This window comes from Bubalus kerabau, chromosome 4, assembly GCF_029407905.1.
Source record: "Bubalus kerabau isolate K-KA32 ecotype Philippines breed swamp buffalo chromosome 4, PCC_UOA_SB_1v2, whole genome shotgun sequence".
NCBI lineage: Eukaryota > Metazoa > Chordata > Mammalia > Artiodactyla > Bovidae > Bubalus > Bubalus kerabau.
In genome coordinates, this window is record NC_073627.1 from 82,615,549 (window position 1) to 82,629,749 (window position 14,201).

Consider the following 14,201-nt stretch of genomic DNA (forward strand, 5'->3'; position numbering starts at 1 on the left):
TTTCAAGGTTATTTACTGCAGCATTATTCTTGGTAGTGAAAAATGAGAAACAACCTAATGTCAATCAATGTAGGGGCTTCCTTGGAGGCTCAGTGGTAAAGAATCCTCCGGCCAGTGCAGGAGACCCGGGTTAAATCCCTGAGTTGGGAAGATCGCCTGAAGAAGGAAATGACAACCCATTCTAGTACTTTTGCTTGGAAAATCCCAGGGACAGAGGAGGCTGGTGGGCCATAGACCACGGGGTTGCAAACAGCTGAACATGACTTAGCAACTAAACAACAACAAATGTCAATGTGGATATAGCTAATGCTACTTAACAACCATATCAACATGACCACAGCTAATAGTTTTTGTAAGTACAAAGTTAAAAACCTCAAGCTCAGAAGAACTTTACAGTGTATCACTTAATTAAATATACACACATATAAAATATATATATACACAATTATATATATGTGTGCTGTGTATAGAAAAAAAGTCTAAAAGGCTATGCTGTAAACAATGATTACCTCTGAAGTACAAGTATGAGGAGAAAAGCAATAAAGGATGAGTATGAGGAGAAAGGAGATGCCTTTTTACTTTATACACTTTGGTACTGCTTGAATTTTCCCCGTGATAGTATATACCAGATTTGTATTTAAAAAGTATACAATTAAAAAATAAGTTATTTGGAGTCTTTAAAATAACTTGAACTAGTTTAAGGGAAAATTTTAAAAAGCAGGAAGGGGTAGGTATCCTTATAGATGCTGGTTGATAACTGCACAGTTAATGAAAACACATGAGAATGGTCATTTGAGGCAAAACATACACACCCACAAACCAGTAAAATGAAGAACATTCAAGATGATTAAACTCTTTAGAAATTCTTGATAAATTTATAACTTGTAATTTTTTTTATAAAGGTTGAATGTGCACCTCACCCCACCCCACCCCCAAACTCCTCTAAAATGACAGTAAAAAGAATTTTTAAAGGTCAAACTCCTGGCAATGAGGAATATAGGAAAGGAAACAATAATAATAAAGATCCCCTGGAGGAGGGCATGGCAACCCACTCCAGTATACTTGCCTGGAAAATCCCATGGACAGAGGAGCCTGGTGGGCTACAGTCCATAGGGTCTCAAACAGTCTGGCAATGTAACTTTTAGCAAATTATAACTTTAAGGACTTAAAAAATGCCTAAATATGATGAATTTAATGAAGCTGTTGGATTACAGTACCACCATTAATACCTAGCAGAGAACATAACTATATACCTAAACCAATATCAAAAGATGCCTTTAAATTTAGAGTAAATTATGCAAAACTTTTAAAAGTTTATTTGAAAATCAAAAGGTTGGAGGAGTACTAACAAAGTCAGACATGAACAAACACATTTATGGTTTAAATGCTATCTTAACCAGAACCCCTACAAGGCAAAACATAGCCAAGCTGGATTATATACAGATGCCATACGTGGAAGAAACCAGGTAACATCTAAGAAATTAATAAAATGGGTCAGAAGGAATGAAGCCAGGGGTAGAGATAAGTATGGACCAGAGAGTCAACCTGATAATCCTCCACATTTTAAGAAGCAGATTATCCACAATCTTGAGTCAAGGGACTCCTGAGAATGCACACATAGAATCCACCTCTTTATTGGAAAAATAAAGAATCCACCTCTTTATTGAAAATCATATACTGCGAAGGCAGGAATCCTCTAGAAGGTAATAAAATTGTTGCTAATTCATCAAGCTCTCTCTGCATATAAGAGTATATTTGTATACCTTAAAAACTAGAGGGCCAGACTTCCCTGGTGGTCCAGTGGTTAAAAATCTACCTGCCAAAGCAGGGGACATAGGTTCGATCCCTGATCTGGGAAGATGCCATATGCTGCAGAGCAACTAAGCCTGTGCATCACAACTACATAAACTCTCATACCCAGAGCCACACCCCACAAAAAGAAAAGCCACCACAATGAGAAGGCCCATGCCACAACTAGAGAGTGGCCCAGAGCTCACACCCCACAAAAAGAAAAGCCACTGCAATGAGAAGGCCCCATGCCACAACGAGAGAGTGGCCCCCACTTGCTGCAATTACAGAGAGCCCACACACAGTAATAAAGACCCAGCGTAGAAGGAAAAAAAGATTAACTTCTTAAAAGAGAACTGCAGGGCCCAAAGAAGTGACTAGAGGCCAATTATCACCTTTAATTGACTCTACAAATCTTTCTCTTCTAAAATACAGGACTGGAAATTCCCTCATGGTCCAGTGGTTAGGACTCTGTGCTCTCACTGTGGCAGGCTGGGGTTCAATCCTTGGTTGGGCAAGTAAAATCCTACAAGCTGCAAGGTGTGGCCAAAAATTAATAACAATTTTAAAATATTTAAATAAAATAAGGACTGTATGATTCATTCCATAAAGATTTACTGAATGCTTATTTTCCCAGGCACTGTGTTGATGAAAGAGGAAACAAGACACAGTCCCTGTCCTGGAGGACATACAGCCTAAGAGAAAGACAAACATCTAAGTAGAAAGTGGTAGTCTTGTGGTCAATGCGTTTATGCCAGCCATGTGCTCTGATAACAGAGGGGGTCATTCACTTAGCCCAGCCTAGAAATAGGTCAGGGAGGAAAGTCAGGGTTAATTATGTAGGACATGAGAGGATATGTGAGCTAGATCTTAAAAGATGAGAAGTTAGGGAGATAAATAACAGGGAAAAGAACATTCAAGATAAGGGAATAAATAATAGGAACAAAGGATTGAACGTGAAACAATCCTTTGATATATGGTAAAGGGGGTGAGGTGTGAGGTACCACTGGTATAATAGATTATTGTTATTATTAGAATGTAAGCATAGAGATGATGAGGGATAGAAAAAGAGACTGACAATGTACAGGCCAGATTATGGAAGAACTAGAATGCCATACAAAGATTCTTCAATTTTATCTTGTAGGTCATTGAGAACCACTGTTAAGTAGGTGAATGACAGAAAATCGCATTTCACATAAGTCAGTCTGGCATACTGTGGTGGATGAATCTGAGAGGGAGCAAGAATGGAGGTGGGGAGATCAGTTAGTAGACTAGTGCAGTAGTTCAGGCAAGAAATAATGAGATCCTTAACTAACAAAAATCCCTGTGCTGTTCACAATATTCAGGATGATCATAGGGTAGTAGTAGAACAGAAAACTAATCCATTGAGAGAGAGATACATGAACACATAATACTTACATATCACATATATTCTTATATTTACATATATAAATATGGGCTTCCCAGGTGGCACAGTGGTAAAGAGTCCACCTGCCAATTTAGGAGACACCAGAAACACAGGTTTCATCCCCGGGTCAGGAAGATCTCCTAGAGTAGGAAATGGCAACCAACTCCAGGATCCTTGCCTGGAAAATTCCATGGAAAAAGAAGCCTGGCTGACTATAATCCATGAGGTTGCAAAGAGTTGGACATGACTGAGCAAATGAGCACACACACAGACATGTGTGTGTGTATGTGTGTACAAAATTAAAAAGCATATGTATATATACTTTTTTGCTACTTTTTTTTTTGCAACTATTATAGATTGCATCTTTCTACATTAATCAAAAAGGACAGGGAATTCCCTGGTGGTCCAGTGGTTAGGGCTCTGTGCTTCCACCGCAAGGGGGACAGGTTCGATCCCTGGTTGGGGAACTGGATACCGCAAGCCATAGTACAGCAAGAAAGGACAAATAATTTTTGAAAAAGAATGTTTGAAAACGAAAAGGAGAAAGGAAGCTACAATTCAAAGCATTCTATTTATTTTAGAACTGGGATTCCCTGGTGGTTCAGATGGTATAAGAGTCTGCCTGCAATGCAGGAGACCTGGTTCAATCCGTGGGTTGGGAAGATCCCCTGAAGAAGAACAGAAGAACTTTTAGAACTAGCAATTAATAAATTTAAATTTAGAATGTGGAATATTATTTAAAATGTATCCTATAAAGCATCTGAAATCAAGAACATTTTCAGATTTCTCAGAAATCTGCAATACTAGATCTAAATAAATTAAAAGCAATAAAATAATTTAATAAAGAAAATAACATGACCTTAATGAACCTACCTTACCATGTGTACCATTTAATATTCATAAATCTTAGTGAGGTAGGACCATTATATTTATTTTGCAAATGAGAAAATGAAAGCTTAGATAAGTTTACTTTCCTAATAATCAGGGCTTAAAGTTTGTTTTTAGAGATCTCATTAACATGAGAAAATGAAAGTGAAGTCGCTCAGTCGTGTCTGACTTTTTGCGACTCCATGGACTAATCAAATACAGCCCATGGAATTCTCCAGACCAGAAATCTGGGAGTGGGCAGCCTTTCCCTTCTCCAGGGGATCTTTTCAACCCAGGGATCAAACCCAGGTCTCCCACAATGCGGGTGGATTCTTTACCGGCTGAGACACAAGGGAAGCCCAAGAATACTGGAGTGGGTAGCCTATCCCTTCTCCAGTGGATCTTCCCGACCCAGGAATCCAACCGGGGTCTCCTGCACTGCAAGAGGATTCTTTACCAACTGAGTTATCAGGGAAGCCCTAACTATATGCTTAATTTATAGTTTAACATTCTTTGCCACTGCCCTTCTTTGGGACTGGAATGAAAACTGACCTTTTCCAGTCCTGTGGCCACTTCTGAGTTTTCCAAATTTGCTGACATATTTACTGCAGCACTTTAACAGTAATGGGCTTCCCTTATGGCTCAGCTGGTAAAGAATCCGCCTGCAATGCGGGAGACCTGGGTTCGATCCCTGGGTTGGGAAGATCCCCTGGAGAAGGGAAAGGCTACCCACTCCAGTATTCTGGCCTGAAGAAGTCCATGGACTGTGTAGTCCATGGGGTTGCAAAGAGTCGGACATGACTGAGCGACTTTCACTTTCACTTTAACAGTAACATCTTTTAGGATTTTAAATAGCTCAACGGATTCATTTTGATATTTGGCAAATCTAATACAGTTATGTAAAGTTTAAAAATAAAATAAAATTTAAAAAAAAATGAATAAAAAATAAATAAATAAATAAATAGCTCAACTGGAATTCCATCACTTCCAGTAACTTTAATAGTAATGCTTTTGAAGGCCCACTTGACTTCACACTTCAGGATGTCTGGTTCTAGGTGAATGACCACATCATCATGTTTATCCAGGTCATTAAGACTTTTGTATAGTTGTTCTGTGTATTTTTGCCACTTCTTCTTAATCTGTTCTGCTATACTAGGTATATTATTTACAATACCATACCTAACTCTTAAGAATATATAGTTAAGTGTTGATAATCCAATTAACATATTAACTGGTTTGCAGTTAATATGTGATTAAAGTGCCATAGTAACCCACATACCCCCTTTATTAGAGAGAAGCTGGTTAGAAATCTGTAATGCCCAAAGTCTTCCCCAAACACACACACACTGTAGCTCCCAAATTCGTACCACAGCATTTCCACCCCAAGAGCTCTGGTTCTTGCCTTGGCTCTTCAAATGCCACTGCTAGGGAAAAGTGACAGAGAACTCAAATAATCAATATTTGCTACCTCATTACTAGGCCCTCTGGGGAATAACTTCCTGTACCTTTTGTGACATTTATGACTTGATCCTCACTCCTCTGAAACTCTACCACATAGCCCATGAAAAGAAGTATAACTTAGAAATCTGTGAGCAACTTTAACCCATTTTACTTGATTAAAAAAAACCTTCTTGGCAAAACAAAATAAATTCTTGTTATTATACAACCATTTTAAGTTACATACAGCTTTTAGTTGGCTTTAATTCAATACTAACTATATTTAGTTTTGTAGTAGTTTAGTATTTTAGCAGTTAAACTTAGTGATATCACAAAGAATTAAATAATAAACCCCAGGCAAAGAGTCCCTGAGACGCTAGTACTATATAAATACTGCTATGTATCTATTTTTTAGTCTATTATTATATATCATAAAAATATAAAAAAATTACCTTGGTGTTCCTCTAAATCCATGTCAAGTTGTCTAATTTCTTCATTAAATTGATTTATTTTTTCTTTTATATCTGTTAACCTGTTGAAAATATTATTTAATTAATCTATGGCAGACGATTTTGCTATTCAATAAAAACATTTAGTGATGATGTTACAAAATCTTTAATCTTTTCTAATCTGCAGAAATAATATTGATAAAAATATGCTTTATTCTGAGAATAGTACTATAAATTTTGAGAGAAAAATATTTTTTTGTGATTCATCTTTAGAGTACAAGTGTATTCCGAGAATGTCAGCTTGCCTGACTTCAACAGCAGACACTTCCCCAAAGTTCTTTTGAATTTTACTTGTCATACTAAGAAAATAAAAAATCTTTAGCTAAACTACGTTAGAAAGTTTGTCTTAAAAGTTGGAAAATAACAGAAAATTTACCATTGAGACCAGATTATATGGGTTAAAATTTTCACAAAAGCAGTTGTACTTATTACAAAATTATAGTAATCATTAGAAAAAAACCAAGATCATACCATCTGCTCCCATCACTTTATGAGAAATAGAAGGGGAAAAAATGGAAGCAATGTCAGATTTTCTTCCCCTGGGCTCCAAAATCACTGCAGACAGTGACTGCAGCCATAGAATTTAAAGACGCTTACTCCTTGGAAGGAAAGCTGCGACAAACCTAGACAGCGCATTAAAAAGCAGAGATGTCACTTTGCTGACAAAGGTTCATATAATCAAAGCTATGATTTTTCCAGTAGCACAAACGTGACTTGGACCATGGACCATAAAAAAGGTAAAAAGGTTGAGCACCAAAGAACTGATGTTTTTGAATTTGGTGCCAGAGAAGACTCTTGGGAGTCCTTTGGACTGCAAGGAGATTCAACCAGTCAACCCTAAGGGAAATCAATCCTGAATATTCTTTGGGAGAAATTATGCTGAACCTGAAACTCCAATACTCGGGCCACCTGATGTGAAGAGCAGACTTACTGGAAAAGGCCCTGATGCTGAGAAAGATTGAAGGCATAAGGAGAAAGAGGAAGCAGAGGATGAGATGGTTACATAGTATCCGCGACTCAATGGACATGAATTTGAGCAAACTCCAGGAGATAATGAAGGACAGGGAGCCTGGCATGCTACAGCCCATGGGGCTGTAAAAAGTTGGACATGATTAGTGACTGAATAATAACAACAAATAGTAATCAAGACAGGTATGGTACTGGAATAAGAAAAGACACATATAGCCATGGAATAGAATTGTTTTGAGTCTAGAAAACGGACTGTATCTATATACACTGATTTTTGACAAAGGTACCAAAACAGTTTAACAGAGGAAGAACATTAAACAACATTTGTTGAAAGAATATTTCAACAAATGGTACTGGGACAGCTGGAAATGCACAAGGAAAAGAATACAATTGGACTCCTACCTCATACCATTCACAAAAATTAATGGATCACAGATCTAAACATAAGAACTGCACTATAAAACAGTTAAATAAAAGTAAAACATAAGCATAAGTCTTTGTGAACTTGAATTAGGCACTGGTTTCCTGACACCAAAAGCACAAGCAACAAAAGAAAACGAATCAGATATCATCAAAATTTAAAATTTCTGTGTTTCAACGAACACCATAAAGTAAAAAGAAAATCCACATAATGGAAGAAAAATTTTGCAAGTCATTTACCTAATGAGAGAGTCTATTTAGAATATATAAAGAACTCTTACAATTCAGTAATAAGACAATAAATGGACTTCTTTGACAGTCCAGTGGTTAAGACTCTGCACTTCCAATGGAAGGGACTCCAGTTCAATCCTTGGTCAGGGAACTAAGATCCTGCGTGGCACAGTCAAAAATAAATTAATAATTCAATTTAAAATCGGGAGGACTTCCCTGGTGGCCCAGTGGTTAAGAATTTACCTGCCAATGCTGGGGACATGGGTTCAATCCCCAGTCTGGGAACTAAGATCCCACACGCCATGGGGCAACTAAGTCCATGAGCCATAACTACCGAGCTTCCACACCCTAGAGACTGTGCTCCACAGCAAGAGAAGTCACTGTAAGGCGAAGCCCATGCACTGCACCTAGAGACTGGCTCCTGCTCTCCACAACTAGAGAAAGCCAGCATACAGCAACAAAGAGCCCATGCACTGTAAGGAAGACCCAACGCAGCCAAAACACAAATAAAATTTATAAAACTGAATGGAAAAAAAATGGGCAAAGAATGTGAACAGATATTTTTCCAAAGAATATATACATATGACGAATAAGTGCATGAAAAAAGGTTCAACATCATTCATTAGTCATCAGGAAAATGCAAATCAATGAGATACCACTTCACACACACTATAATGGTTATAATAAAAAAAAAAGGTAATTAACAAGTGTTGATAAAGTCATGGAGAAACTGGAATACTTAGTCACTGCTGGTGAAAATGTAAAATGGTTTAGCAGCATTGGAAAATAGTCTGGAACCTCCTCAAAAAAGTTAAATATAGAGTTATTGTGTGAATCAGCACTCCCAGGTAAATTCCAGTCTTGGTAAATATACAAGAGAAGCAAAAATATATGTCCACACAAAAATTTGTACATGAATCTTCATACCAGCATGATCCATTATAGCCAAAAAACAGAAACAATCCAAATGTCTATCAATTAATGAATGGATAAATAAATATGGTCTATCCATGCAATGGGATATTATTTGGCAATAAAAAGAAATGAAATACTGATACATGCTACAACATAGATGAACCTTGGAAACATTCAGTTCAGTCCAGTCACTTAGTCATGTCTGATTCTTTGTGACCCCATGGACTGCAGCACACCAGGCCTCCCTGTCCATCACCAACTCCCAGAGTTTACCCAAACTCATGTCCATTGAGTCGGTGATGCCATCCAACCATCTCATCCGCTGTCATCCCCTTCTCTTCCCACCCTCAATCTTTCTCAGCATCAGGGTCTTTTCAAATGAGTCAGTTCTTCACATAAGGTGGCCAAAGTATTGGGAGTTTCAGCTTCAGTATCAGTCTTTCCAGTGAATATTCCAGACTGATTTCCTTTAAGATGGACTGGCTGGATTTCCTTGCTGTCCAAGGGACTCTCAAGAGTCTTCTCCAACACCACTGTTCAAAAGCAACAATTCTTTGGTGCTCAGCTTTCTTTATAATCCAACTCTCACATCCATACATGACTACTGGAAAAACCATAGCTTTGACTAGACTGACCTTTGTTAGCAAAGTAATGTCTCTGCTTTTTATATGCTGTCTAGATTGGTCATAGGGTTTACCTGGTGGCTCAGAAGGTAAAGCATCTGCCTGCAGTGTGGGAGACGCGAGTTCGATCCCTGGGTTGGGAAGATCCCCTGGAGAAAGAAATGGCAACCCACTCCAGTATTCTTGCCTGGAGAATCCATGGATGGAGGAGCCTGGTAGGCTACAGTCCATGGGGTTGCAGAGTCGGACACTACTGAGTGACGTCACTGTCTTTCTTTTTCTTCCTTTCTAGGTTGGTCGTAACTTTTCTTCCAAGGACCTAGTGTCTTTTAATTTCATGGCTGCAGTCACCATCTGCAGTGATTTTGGATCCCCAAAAAATAAAGTCTTTCACTGTTTCTACTGTTTCTCCATCTATTTGCCATGGGACCAGATGCCATGATCTTAGTTTCTGAATGATGAGCTTTAAGCCAACTTTTTCACTCTCCTATTTCACTTTCCTCATGAGGCTCCAAGGGTGGTGTCATCTGCGTATCTGAGGTTATTGATATTTCAACCGGCAATCTTGATTCCAGCTTGCACTTCATCAAGCCCAACGTTTCTCATGATGTATTCTGTATATAAGTTAAATAAGCAGGCTGACAATATACAGCCTTGATGTACTCCTTTCCTGATTTGGAACCAGTCTGTTGTTCCATGTCCAGTTCTAACTGTTGCCTCTTGTCCTGAATACAGATTTCTCAGGAGGCAGGTCAGGTGGTCTGGCATTCTCACCTCTTGAAGAATTTTCCACAGTTTATTGTGATCCACACAGTCAAAGGCTTTGGCATTGTCAGTAAAGCCGAAATAGATGTTTTTCTGGAACTCTCTTGCTTTTTCCACAATCCAACAAATGTTGGCCATTTGGTCTCTGGTTCCTCTCTGCCTTTTTGAAAACAAGCTTGAACATCTGGAAGTTCATGGTTCACATACTGTTGAAGCCTGGCTTGGAGAATTTTGAGCATTACTTTGCTAGCGTGTGAGATGAGGGCAACTGTGTGGTACTTTGAGCATTCTTTGGCATTGTCTTTCTTTGGGATTGGAAGGAAAACTGACCTTTTCCAGTCCTGTGGCCACTGCTGAGTTTTCCAAATTTGCTGACATATTGAGTGCAGCACTTTCACAGCATCATCTTTTAGGATTTGAAACAGCTCCCATCACCTCCACTAGCTTTGTTCTTAGTGATGCTTCCTAAGACCCACTTGACTTGGCATTCCAGGATGTCTGGCTCTAGATGAGTGATCACACCATCATGATTATCTGGGTCATGAAGATCTTTTTGTATAGTTCTTCTGTGTATTCCTGCCACCTCTTCTTAATTATCTTCTGCTTCTGTTAGGTCCATACCATTTCTGTCCTTTATTGTGCCCATCTTTGCATGAAGTGTTCCCTTGGTATCTCTAATTTTCTTGAAGAGATCTCTGGTCTTTCCCATTCTATTGTTTTCCTCTATTTCTTTGCACTGATCATTGAGGAAGGCTTTCTTAGGTCTCCCTGCAATTCTTTGGAAGTCTGCATTCAAATGGGTATATCTTTCCTTTTCTCCTTTGCCTTTCGCTTCTCTTCTTTTCATAGCTATTTGTAAGGCCTCCTCAGACAACCATTTTGCCTTTTTCTATTTTTTTTCTTGGGGATGGTCTTGATCACTGCCTGCTGTACAACGTCACGAACCTCTGTCCATAGATCTTCAGGCATTCTGTCTATCAGATCTAATACCTTGAATCTATTTGTCACTGCCACTGTATAATCATAAGGGATTTGATTTAGGTCATACCTGAATGGTCTAGTGGTTTCCCTACTTTCTTCAATTTAAGTCTGAATTTGGCTTAAAGAGTTCATGATCTGAGCCACAGTCAACTCCTCTTGTTTTTGCTGACTGCATAGAGCTTCTCTATCTTTGGCTGCAAAGAATATAATCAATCTGATTTCGGTATTGACCATCTGGTGATGTCCATGTATAGAGTCTTCCCTTCTGTTGGAGGAGGGTATTTGCTATGACCAGTGCATTCTCTTGGCAAAATTCTATTAGCCTTTGCCCTGCTTCACTGTGTACTCCAAGCTGAAATCTGCCTGTTACTCAAGGTATTTCCTGACTGCCTACTTTTGCATTCCAGTCCCCTATAATGAAAAGGACATCTTTTTTGGGTGTGAGTGCTAGAGGTCTTGTAGGTCTTCATAACCATTCAACTTCAGCTTCTTCAGCAATATTGGTCGGGGCATAGACTTGGATTACTGTGATGCTGAATGGTTTGCCTTGGAAACAAACAGAGATTATTCTGTCGTTTTTGAGATTACATCCAAGTACTACATTTCAGACTCTTTTGTTGACTATGATGGCTACTCCATTTCTTCTAAGAAATTCTTGCCCACAGTAGTACATATAATGGTCATCTGAGTCAAATTCACGCATTCCAGTCCATTTTAATTCGCCGATTCCTAAAATGTCAATGTTCACTCTTGCCATCTGCTATTTGACCACTTCCAATTTGCCTTGATTCATGGACCTAACATTCTAGGTTCTTATGCAATATTGCTCTTTATGGCATCAGACTTTACCTCCATCACTTTACATCCACAACTGGGTGTTGTTTTTGCTTTGGCTCCATCTCTCCATTCTTTCTGGAGTTATATCTCCACTGATCTCTATCTAGTAGCATACTGGGTACCTACCAACCTGGGGGGGTTCATCTTTCAGTGTCCTATCTTTTTGCCTTTTCATACTATTCATGAGGTTCTCAAGGTTCACTGAAGGGTTTGCCATTCCCTTCTCCAGTGGTCCACATTTTGTCAGAACTCTCCACCATGACCCATCCGTTCTAGGTGGCCCTATGTGGCATGGCTCATAGTTTCATTGAGTTAGACAAGGGTGTGGTGATCAGATTGGATAGTTTTCTGTGATTGTGGTTTTCTGCCCTCTGATGGAGAAGGATAATAAGTTTATGGAAGCTTATGGGAGAGACTAAGGGGGAAACTGGGTCTTGTTCTGATGGTGGGGCCATGCTCAGTAAATCTTTAATCCAATTTTCTGTTGAAGGGCGGGGCTGTGTTCCCTCCATGTTATTTGACCTGAGGCCAAACTATGGTGGAGGTAATGAAGATAATGGTGACCTCCTTCAAAAGGTCCCATGCACTTGCACTGGTACACTCTGTCCCCAACCATAAGGGAAACATTATGCTAAGTGTACGAATCCAGCCACATAGGACTATACATTGTATGCTTTCATTTATATGAAATGTCCAGAACAGGCTAACCTATAGAGCCATAAAGCAGAGTGGTTGCCTAGGGCTGGGAATTGGGGATGAGAGATGTGATGGGATATGGGTTGTTAGTGGGGTGACTGAAGTGTTTGAAAATTGACTGAGGTGGTAGTTACACAATTCTGTGAATATACTAAAAACCTCTAAGTTGTACACTTTAAATATGTGAATTATATAGTATGTATTACATCATAATAAGGCTGTTTTTAAAAAGTAATTATACTACGTAATGGCTCCTAACTAAACATTCAAAGAATTATTTAAAGCTATAAATAAAACTGAAAGCTGCATTGTCACTATGAACCACTGAAAAAAAGGACTAACAATATGCATCTCTTATACACTTACACAATTTAAAAGATGAGAAATGAATGTAAAATGTCCTAATGTAAATGTACTTACTGCCGTTCCATGCTGGCTATTTCCTGATTATCTTCTTTAACCTATAAATGTATAAAGAGAAAACAGAATCTAAAGAACTGTTCATTGTTAGGCCATCTTAAAGAGATTTTCCTTCTAAAGGCATGTACTAAAATGTCAAATCTAGTCTCTTTCTTTTAACTTATTTCTTAAAATTCAACCTTTTAAGTTAAAAGGAACATCACTGGGGAACTAGTCACAGATTTTTCTTTCCTCCTCAAAGGAAGAGTGGTGACTGATATATCCATACCTATCCAACAAAGCACAATGAGATTAACACATTTTCAGGACCGAATCAGTTTAAATAAATATCTAGGATGTTTGAGACTGTCTCCCTACCCCTGCTCCCCCTGTTACCTACTCCCAACCCACACACAAAGTAGAGTTGCCAGATTTAGCACTCCCCATTACATTTCAATTTCAGAAAAACAATGAGTAACTTTTGTGGTATGTCAAGGCTGTATATTGTCACCCTGCTTATTTAACTCATATGCAGAGTACATCATGAGAAATGCTGGGCTGGAAGAAACACAAGCTGGAATCAAGATTGCTGGGAGAAATATCAATAACCTCAGATATGCAGATGACACCACCCTTATGGCAGAAAGTGAAGAGGAACTAAAAAGCCTCTTGATGAAAGTGAAAGTGGAGAGTGAAAAAGTTGGCTTAAAGCTCAACATTCAGAAAACGAAGATCATGGCATCCGGTCCCACCACTTCATGGGAAATAGATGGGGAAATAGTGGAAACAGTGTCAGACTTTATTTTTCTGGGCTCCAAAATCACTGCAGATGGTGACTGCAGCCATGAAATTAAAAGACGCTTACTCCTTGGAAGGAAAGTTACGACCAACCTAGATAGCATATTCAAAAGCAGAGACATTACTTTGCTAACAAAGGTTCATCTAGTCAAGGCTATGGTTTTTCCTGTGGTCATGTATGGATGTGAGAGTTGGACTGTGAAGAAGGCTGAGCGCCGAAGAATTGATGCTTTTGAACTGTGGTGTTGGAGAAGACTCTTGAGAGTCCCTTGGACTGCAAGGAGATCCAACCAGTCCATTCTAAAGGAGATCAGCCCTGGGATTCCTTTGGAAGGAATGATGCTAAAGCTGAAACTCCAGTACTTTGGCCACCTCATGCGAAGAGTTGACTCACTGGAAAAGACTCTGATGCTGTGAGGGATTGGGGGCAAGAGGAGAAGGGGACGACAGAGGATGAGATGGCTGGATGGCATCACTGACTCGATGGACATGAGTCTCAGTGAGCTCTGGGAGTTGGTGATGGACAGGGAGGCCTGGCGTGCTGCGATTCATGGGGTC

The 14,201-nt window shown here is 39.1% G+C and overlaps 1 protein-coding gene across 4 annotated transcripts in view; it reads right to left on the reverse strand.

Annotated features, from left to right (window-relative positions):
* Positions 1-14,201, reverse strand: part of IFT74 (intraflagellar transport 74) — a 99,896-nt gene that overhangs the window by 34,673 nt on the left and 51,022 nt on the right. For 3 of the 4 annotated variants that reach the window (XM_055577861.1, XM_055577859.1, XM_055577860.1), the window contains exons 12-13: positions 12,867-12,907; positions 5,953-6,032 (exon numbers count right to left, since the gene is read on the reverse strand). In XM_055577861.1, coding sequence (XP_055433836.1) covers positions 5,953-6,032; positions 12,867-12,907 — 121 coding nt within the window. Of the gene's footprint in view, positions 1-3,750; positions 3,865-5,952; positions 6,033-12,866; positions 12,908-14,201 lie in introns of those variants that run through there. The other variant, XM_055577862.1, reaches the window with a different exon arrangement.